At 40.2% G+C, this 9,162-nt stretch overlaps 1 protein-coding gene across 1 annotated transcript in view; it reads left to right on the forward strand.

Annotated features, from left to right (window-relative positions):
• The window catches only part of cdkal1 (CDK5 regulatory subunit associated protein 1-like 1), a 365,636-nt gene extending 356,685 nt beyond the window's left edge, over window positions 1-8,951 (forward strand). Inside the window, exon 15 of the mRNA XM_037537371.1 lies at window positions 8,399-8,951. Within this exon, the coding sequence (XP_037393268.1) occupies window positions 8,399-8,560 (162 nt within the window). The 3' untranslated portion in view covers window positions 8,561-8,951. The remainder of the gene's footprint in view (window positions 1-8,398) is intronic.
• The last annotated feature ends 211 nt before the right edge of the window (window positions 8,952-9,162 follow it).

Consider the following 9,162-nt stretch of genomic DNA (forward strand, 5'->3'; position numbering starts at 1 on the left):
ATTCTGAGCACAGCAGTGACACGGACATATTAGTGGTATGGTAGAGTGTGTGATGCTGGTATGAGTAAATCAGGTACAGTGGTGTTAGGCATTTTCAAACCACTGTGCCACTGTTAGGTTGAAGTCCACCATCTAAAAATTTGTTTCAGAAACTGACCATTAATAAAGGTCTAGAGGATGTTTGACTCAAGTTCTGCCTCAACAGATGGCCTACAGTCTTTAACTGTACACCAGCAAGGTGGACCTAAAAGTGAAGGGTTTCTAATAGAGAGAGCACAAGACCGCTTTCTCTTTTGTGATATCGATACTGAAACCTGGAGTATCTGCCAGTGCTGATCCATTATTTTCTTACAGAATTAGATCAGGTTCATTTTTTTTCTGTACAATATCTGATTTTCTGCTAATATCAGCCCAATACCTGAGTTTGGATCTATGGATCTCTACTTTCTAATAAAGGTGGTGGTGAGTATGTCTGAAATATGCTTATGCTATTCTACCAGGCATCAGATTGATATCAATAGAAAATGTTGGATCAGGTATCAGAGGGAAAAAAAACAATGAAACCCCTCCAGTCCTGTGACAAATCTAGCCTGAAATAACACTTAGGTTGTTGGTTTATGACTGGAGACTGCAGCCCATCTGTTGATGCACACTTTACATTAGCTATCCACTAGCACTTTATCAGTGGACCGTTTCTGACTACAGAGCTGCTCTTAGCTGTCCACAGACTAGCTCTAGCCATTCTAAAATCATTAAAATCTATTTGAAACATGCTGAACAGATCAAAGATACATTTGCACCACTTTTGGCTCAGTTACAGGCACAGAATCTGGACCAACACATTACAAATGATGACTGTAAAATATGTATACATGAACATCATCAAAAAGATCCACCACTAGTATTTCTACACATGGAGCTTTTTTCTAGCATTCTCTATTTACGTGCTAAAACTAATTCAGATGCTGACAGCACCTCTCGTTCTCTTCTTGCAGCTTTGTAGCTTTCTAGATCCTGAGCCAGTCACCGTATCGACTCAGAGCAGCATGACCTTGAGTTTCTTGCCTCGGGTCAATTAGTAACTCGTCTCTGAGTGCGGGTGTTGGAGGGTGGCTGAAGCAAGTTTGCACTGTAAACAGGGGAATGGGAGCCATGTTTGTGAAGTGTCTAAACAAATCATGGTATGATAGACGGGATGGATGGAGCAGCGTGTGTGTGGGAAACAGCACTGAAATGCTGCATTTCTGACACTTCACACTCCGCCTCTGCTGTTTATGCAAGGGCATCTCTGGCGCTGTCATTTATTTTTCCATAGGGTACAGCTTTTGTTTATTAATTAATTAATTTGTTTCTGCTCATGCTTAATTAGAAGTGTTAATTGCATGTTAATTGATGGGTCAGCAAGTACTAACTGGAACTCCCTAAAGATTTCTATATATCTAAAGATATGGGGTTGGCACATTTAAACAACTTCATATTTATCCTTTCATTCAGTTTATCCTTAATAAATGAAAGAAACATTCTTTTAGAACTATATGGACTATATGCTTTGAACCAGTATGGTCATCATACACTCATCATAATAATTAAGTAAATATGATGAAATGTAATGGATTAATAAAACAAAAATATTCAAAATCAAAATAAAATACATGCATCTACATTTCTGCAATTTTGGTGTGTTTCAGTCACTCTGGCATCAATGGACATGTACAGTTGTATGTAAGTTTAAATACCCCTGGTGAAATTACATGTTTTGGTTTTTGAAGTGAAAATAAGATTTTTGACAAAATTTTGCATTTGGCTGTATTAAATGCTATGCCCATGTCCATTCTTAAGTGGGTGTTATGGTCTCTGTGCTTTAAGTGTCTTTATTAGTGTTAGTAGAGAGCCTTGAGAAGGAGAAGTAGTGTTTCGTTTATCCCTTTATTTCTCCATCTCGCATTTCAGCTCTGCAACTAAAAGCTGCGTTCTCACTCCTCCTTATAGAAAGCGTTTTCATATTACACATGACCAAGTATCTCATTAGGGCATTTGTGGCCAGGGTGACTATTGGTGAGTGGACTTGGACTCATGAATGCATTTGCTGCAGTCTGAGCATTAATCATTATCTCTATTCAGAGACAGAGGTTGGAAAAACATGGTCTCTCCCTCTCTCTGCTGGCCTCTGCATTCTTCAGTTTTTTTCTCTGGTTGACCCAGCTCACCCCCACGCCACCCTCCTCTGTTTGTCTGTGTATATCTGAGCATGTGGTGCCAAAACACAGCAGCATGCGTGTGTCATGAAAAGCCCGCTGTATGCGGTGCTGAAAAATAGACGTGCCATTAAAAAGTGTCTGACAGAGGGTCTCTCGCCACCACAGCCCTGCTTTCCTCCATCCCGCTGCTAATGCCTTAATAATTCACTCGTAGTCTCGCCAAACACCTGCAATAGGGGATTAAAAATGATGAAGCACTTAATTATGCCAAACCCATGCCAACGTGTGTGAATATGAGCTTCACTGTACAAGCTCTTCCACTGTTTTGGGGTTTCTGGGCCTTTGCATCAGCATATAGCCCTGTGGCCCAGACTTCCTTTGAGAAAAGCAGGCACTCGGAGTTCACTCCACAGGGGTGCTTGCTACAAGTTCCAGTCACCAGGCCAATACAGCCAGCTTCAGGCAGTACACATTCCCCTACTCCCGCCTTTACATCTATACGATCTCACAGCCTTCCCAGAACAACAATAGAACAACAATTGGGCTCCACAGAAAGACCGATGCAATTCTTGCAGTTTGTTGCTTTGAGGTTGCGTAATTTCTTCATTTCTCAAGAAAAACAAAAATGAGGTTATTTCTTTGAAACATTTTTGGTTACATAATTTTGCTGTACTGTTTACCCACTGTTTTATTGTTCATCAGTTCTAGATAGCCTTCATTTAGATGTTTATGTCCAACAGTGTCTTCATCCTTCATGATATATGCATAATTTTTTTGAAGGCGTTTTTGAATGCTCATATCATGAGGCGTAGAGACAATGGCAAATATAAACATACTTGATTTCATGCTCCTGCATGCTAAACGAAATGCTAAAAAATATTCAGTAACTCAGTAAAAATCACCACCAATTGTATATACTAAATACCTTACACAATATAGCTGTTATGTAAAGAGTTTGACATGATCCAGCACAATCTTTACGATATATAAAGATGGAGAAAGGATGAATGATGCACTCAATTTCATACCAGATTCATAAAGTGATTCATGATGATATCAAGCTTAATGAAAGATGGTTTAAATTTATTACATCACAATTTTTTATGTGTGATGATTTAGATGCTCTGTAACATTGTGTAATTTCTTGCACAACTTTTGTTTTTTGCACTAAATTGAGAGCTTTCCCAAGTCTTTGCCACAGACTGTGTGGTTGGTTTGAATTTCAGCTCAGGCTCAGCAGCACCAGTCAGGTGACGTGTCATGGCACCCAGTCCCACCAGAGTGTATTCTTTGAACTGGGTCAGTTTCAGTGGCTGCTACTGTGGTGACTACATACTACATGCATGTGGTCCTTCATTTATTTAATTTCTAGTCAAAATGGCCATTAAGATATTAATTTTTATTAATAAAAAAAAACACTCAATAACTAAATGTAACATAACATTTTTAGTATTTAGTGTCCACCCTACAGCTTGTATTCTTTATTTAAGATTTGTTTCTTCATTTTTCAGAAAAATCTAGAAGGATTTTTTTCCACACCTTCAAAGTTCAGTCTTATTGCACTGCATTTTGCTTCTCACACTTAAAGTAATTCCAAACCCATTCAGGGATGTTGATGTCTGGACTAGTGTTTAGTTGTCTTTTCACAGTAGAAGGATGGACAAACACGTGGATTTTTTCAGATCTGAAGTAAGAGTGGAGCTTGATTTTCTCCTGTCTCTCAAAACTGTGAACTGTTCTAATCTAATCTGTTCAGAAATACATCTTGAATAACTTAATGCCTGTTTGGCTGGACATTAAATAAATTAAGTCTCTAATTTTGCACAGAACTGTAGATCCAGGTTCATTGCATGCAAATAACCATATAAACAGTCAGTCCTAAAGATTATAGAGTCGAAAACAAATTAGTTATCTCCATCTAAACACCGCTTAAGTTTCAGAGTGTTGAGGTGTAACATTTTTCTATTTCCATGATTACTTCCATTATGAGACACATGAATTACTGTCTTTCCAAAGATAAGCCAGATTGAATTCAGAGTGCATGCTTGTGCGGGTATGTGTTTGTTTGTGTCTGTGTTTGGATTATCACCTCGGCTGAGTCGGAGAGTGATGGGGTCTGGATGGTGCCTTGTAAACTCAGTGGTCACGTCCTTGATCTCGCTTCACCTCCAGCCAGCCTTCTCATGCTGCAGTTTGAGTATGTGGCTGGAAGACTGCTGGGTATTGACAGCATTTGATTTGCGTGTGTGCGCAGGAAAGAGAAAGAGAGGGTGTTGAGCCACTGTCTGCATGTGAGGCAGACATGGATCAATGAAGTGTCTGGACAGAGTTACATGCTGGTGGTCACTCCTGCTGACATCCATCAGAAGGCTATAGAGAGAGTCCTACAGAAACAGTGTGACTAATGGCATCCACTGCCCTGGCTTTTTGACCTCAGCTCACAGATACAGGGAGACACAAGTCTCAACCCAGGTTTTTCGTCAGCTCAGTTGAAGGGCACACCATGTAAAACTCCTTGTGGAAGAGGAGTCCTATCTGTGGCCTGGAATTCGCATAGACAATGAAGGATCCCAGCTTCACTTTCACCTCATCAATATGTGAAGCACTGGCCGGTCTGAGTAGCCAGATAGAGCCAAGCTTCAGTCTTCTATGGTCGGCATGTAATGGGAGATGGGATTGGAGCCTACATTTATGTAGAAGGGCTTCCATGTTGTGCTTCATCATCCAAGATGGTCAAGGTTGTGGGCAGTAGCCCAAAGACAAGTCCAGTTAGGTATGTCGTGAAGATTGTAGTTTCATAGTAGAATTAAGTTGCCTGCATACAACACATGAATCAAAAAAGCAGTGAATGTTGTCAGTTTTTACATTTGTTAGAAGAGTACAACTAAAACGTGCAATCTTTTCTCAGCTTTCATTGCAGCATCTCCAGATTTTCAAATGAAATAGATCAAGAAAAGCCACTGTATTGGGTAGTATATACAATTAGGAGAAAATAAAGGGTGATTTTCAAAAACAAAAGACTTTTTCCATTGGCTGCAGCTGTTCTCCTTTGTTGTCTTAATAATTGGTGTAATTATAAATTGGGTAAAATTTCCATACCAGCAAAACACATTACCCTAATTTTCTTCTGTCTCTTACCTCTTCCCTGAATTTTTTTTTTTATCAAAGGTGAGTAGATGTTAAGATTTGAAGGGCAGCATCCATGTGTGCAGACTGTGATCTTGATTATTTTGAACGTTGCTTCAGCAGGTTGTGAGTGCTTGCCTCTGTAAATGTAAAGAATAAGGTGTTCATAGCTTTTGCTTGCAAGAGGAAACAGGTAGCAAATAACTACTGAATCTTCATGCAGGCGAAGTCATATAGTGGAGAAAAGCTCTTGGCTTCTTTAGAAGTTTTTAATACAGTCCACCCGACTCCCTGGTGTTCCCTCATTGAGCAGGCAGCTCCTCTGAAGCACTCTACATTAGTTATGTCCAACCTCACATTGGCTTCATGCATTCTTAGGAGTGGAGCAGTGCTGAGATTACATTATTTCTTTCTGCCAACCCCCCACCGGTCTATTATAGTATCATTGAAGTCGGAATGTGGGCTCTGGTGCTCCCTCACTTGGAACGCCTGGAAGTCTGAACTTTTATGCAGAAATAAGGACACATCGCTGAGCTCTCTTTGCCATTGGAAGGGCCTCACAGGAAAGTAGTCAGCTTTTTTGTTACAGGAGTAAGTACATTAAGTGTGATAAAATTGTGTAGGTTCCGGTGTCTGACTGTGCTGAACAGCTTGATATCCCTGAACCTATTTCTGATGGAACCTGAGTTGTGTGGGTAGTCATTTGCCTTTGAACCTTTTCATGTCAGTGCTGTGGTTGGAAAAGCTTAACAGAGCTTTCTTGCACTGGAAGATGTGAGTTTCAGTGCTACTGTGTGGCACAGAATCAATTCATGCAGCTTTGGGATGAGCCAGTTGGAAAGGAAGGGGCACTGAACCACTGTGAACCTCTACTTGAAGGTCTATGACACAACAAAAGTAAAGGCTTTAATGGCAGGTATTGGCTGATGGACTCAGTGTTGGTGTCTGTGATAGAGGCCTCAGTAACAGCCATGGTATAATATGAAGGTGCCTTCAACTTTGACAGTTGTGGGTTTTACATCCATTTCTTTTTAGCGAATTATGAAAATGCATTACAAACTCTAAGGAAAAGGCACAAACAAAAAATGCTAAAGATCACCAAAACGTTTCTACACTTGAAGGTCAATAAAAGAGAAGTGCAAAAATGGATGGAAATACATTATTTGAATGTGATGACATACTGTGGGAACTAAAGTCACATGTTTGTCACTATTTCCTATCAGAACTGTTTCCTGCAGTGAAAATGTAGAGGGATCTTTACTAAATATGTAGAGAGAAGAGATTGTCTGAGCCTTCAGCTGTTTGATTTACCAACTTCCCTTCTCGTATTTGTGTTTGTTGTTTAGGCTAATAATGATTTAGTCTTCTATTTTGTGTTAAGAATGATTTTTATTTTTTATTTTTTGCTTAATTGCCATGATCTCCACTTTAGAAAAGTTATCTTCTGTCACTTCCCCTTCCAAATCAGATCCTGCTGGCATAGCTGTGACAGCAGTGCCCTTTATCCCTCTTGCTTTTGAGACCTGCAGAACCAGTAGCAGAGTGCTCCCCTTTGATATAACTAATCAAGACAAGTGTTCCTCCATAAGCCTCCTCCTGCTCTGCAGGCTGAGAAGGGGCAACCTTACCCAGCTCACTCAGAGAGCTAAAAATCTTCTCTGCCATATCAATTCCACTAGCCCCTTGTGGAACTACCGAGAAAGGGGGCCATGAAGGACATCAGTGAAGAAAAAACAGCTACGGGTGAGAGAGGAGCAGTGGAGTCAGGGAAAGAAATGAGACGAAAGAGATGCTCTCGAGAGCAGAACAAGACAGATCTTGGGAGTCCATCAGAGATGGAGTTAGATAATGGAGGCCTGGCTGGCTCTAGTGTACCCTGCTTGCCTCTTAGATAATCTATCTTCGGGCTGTGTAAGAGCACCATTTAGATGTGTAAAGGTTGGTTAAACTGATCCATGCTATCCGCTTGTAATTGGATTTAACAACTGCAAGCCTTTCAAGGTGATGGCTTAAGAACACCTAGCTTTTTCTACATTTTCCCTGGACGCGGTAGGGTGGCACTGCTGACTCCCCAATTTCTTCAAGATGCAGACTGCTAATGCAAATGCAGATAAACTGCTGATATCAGAAGAGCTATCTCATGATGCATATCTCCACCACCACCTGCTGCAAATTACAATTACTACTATAGTGGACCTGAAATATTGAACTCATAAAATGGTCATTCAGATTGATCCTCCATCTTTAATAGCAAGAATACCCCCACCCCCCACAACGCACTCCATAAATGAACATATTATTGGGTCGGCTGTCATGGCCATCCTGCTGGGAGACATCTCTCCATTACACTGTCCTTTATAAATGAGACTTTAATGGGCTAACACATTACAGGAGACTGGAGTCCCAATTGCAGCCATTTTACCCAGCGAGTTCTGTCCACAGAAGCTAGCACTCAATCTCTGGCTGTTTCACACTGTAAATGCCCTGGATCATTTCTGTCAGTAAGATGATGATGGATCATACCTAATCTCTACTGCACTCTCTTGCTCTGGACAGTCGGACAGATCTGTTGGATGAATTGAAGATGATGGAAGTGATTTGTATGCGTTGTTTATAGTTGGTCAGGATGATTTGGATGAAGTTATATTGCAGTTTTGCTCACTGAAATCCAAACTCTTATTATTTGCTTTCCAAGAGAGGAAGCAAGGTCCAGACAGAGCCTGAATAAACCTGAATGTTTAGATTCTCTTGATAATAGTGTCATTATTGACATTTCCCTTTACTATTAGATCATGTGATTAAAATCGTCTGCAGTGTTGAATAGCTTTTGTAAATGTTGTAATGCACCATAAATGCAAACTTCAGACCTTAGCTGAATATTCAACTGCATGTTAGTCCTGTGCTTTGACTGTAATTCTAACCAATCCTTTATGTTGTGTGTGCCATTGAGAGCTAGCTACAAGGGTCAGTTAAAAACATAAAAGGGCAGAAGGCCTTGTAATATCTATGTTCAAAAACTCAAGGGAATGCTTTGACTTAAATGAATTTGCTTTTTATGTTTCTTCTTTTCACAGAATTTGAAAGAGTCATGTCAGAATGGCTTCCATTCCCCCTTGGCGTCCACAGCGGTGATTGGTCAGTCATGGAGACTGGATGGTGAAGGACTCAAGCTACTTTCAGGGGGTCTTGCTCTGCTGGCTTTTGTAGTATTCTTTGTTTTTGAGAAACTTCTCTGACAAATAATTTAAATCAGAAGGAGCTACCAACTGTGGAGTTAAAGTCAAAGCGAGGCACACTAGTTTCTGAGCATTGGAATTCATCTGAATGACTGAGGAGACCATGGAATGTGCTATTTATCCAAAATTCATGCTTTTACAGTGAAAGGGGTTTAATACATTTTGAGAGAAAGGTTTATAAGATAAACAGTGTTTTTCTGTTGAAGAAGCACATTGTTTTAGATATTATTGGTTGTAAAATGGGGTTTTAGTCGAGCTGGGTTTTGTTTTTTTTTGTTTGCTTTGTTTTTTATTTCGATTTTTCAGTCTGTCTCATTGCACAAAGCAACCTGATTTTTCTTTGTCTGTTACATAAATCAACCCTATTAAATGAGACTCCACACACTCCTAACTGTCTCCTTGGTAGTGTTTCTGGAATGTTCTTCTCACAGGGCTTTCAGCAGTGGGAGATTGACTTGTTGATTCTGTCTCCCCAGCGTATGTTTTGCTATAAAATGTCCACTCTGTGAATAACACAGGTGTAGAGTAGTGCAGTTCTTCCTGCACCACAGTGTATGTTGCCATGTGCTTGAACATTATTTGAACATTATTGTACAGTCCCC

The sequence above is a fragment of the Pygocentrus nattereri genome, chromosome 3 (genome assembly GCF_015220715.1).
Source record: "Pygocentrus nattereri isolate fPygNat1 chromosome 3, fPygNat1.pri, whole genome shotgun sequence".
NCBI classification, from domain to species: Eukaryota; Metazoa; Chordata; class Actinopteri; order Characiformes; family Serrasalmidae; genus Pygocentrus; species Pygocentrus nattereri.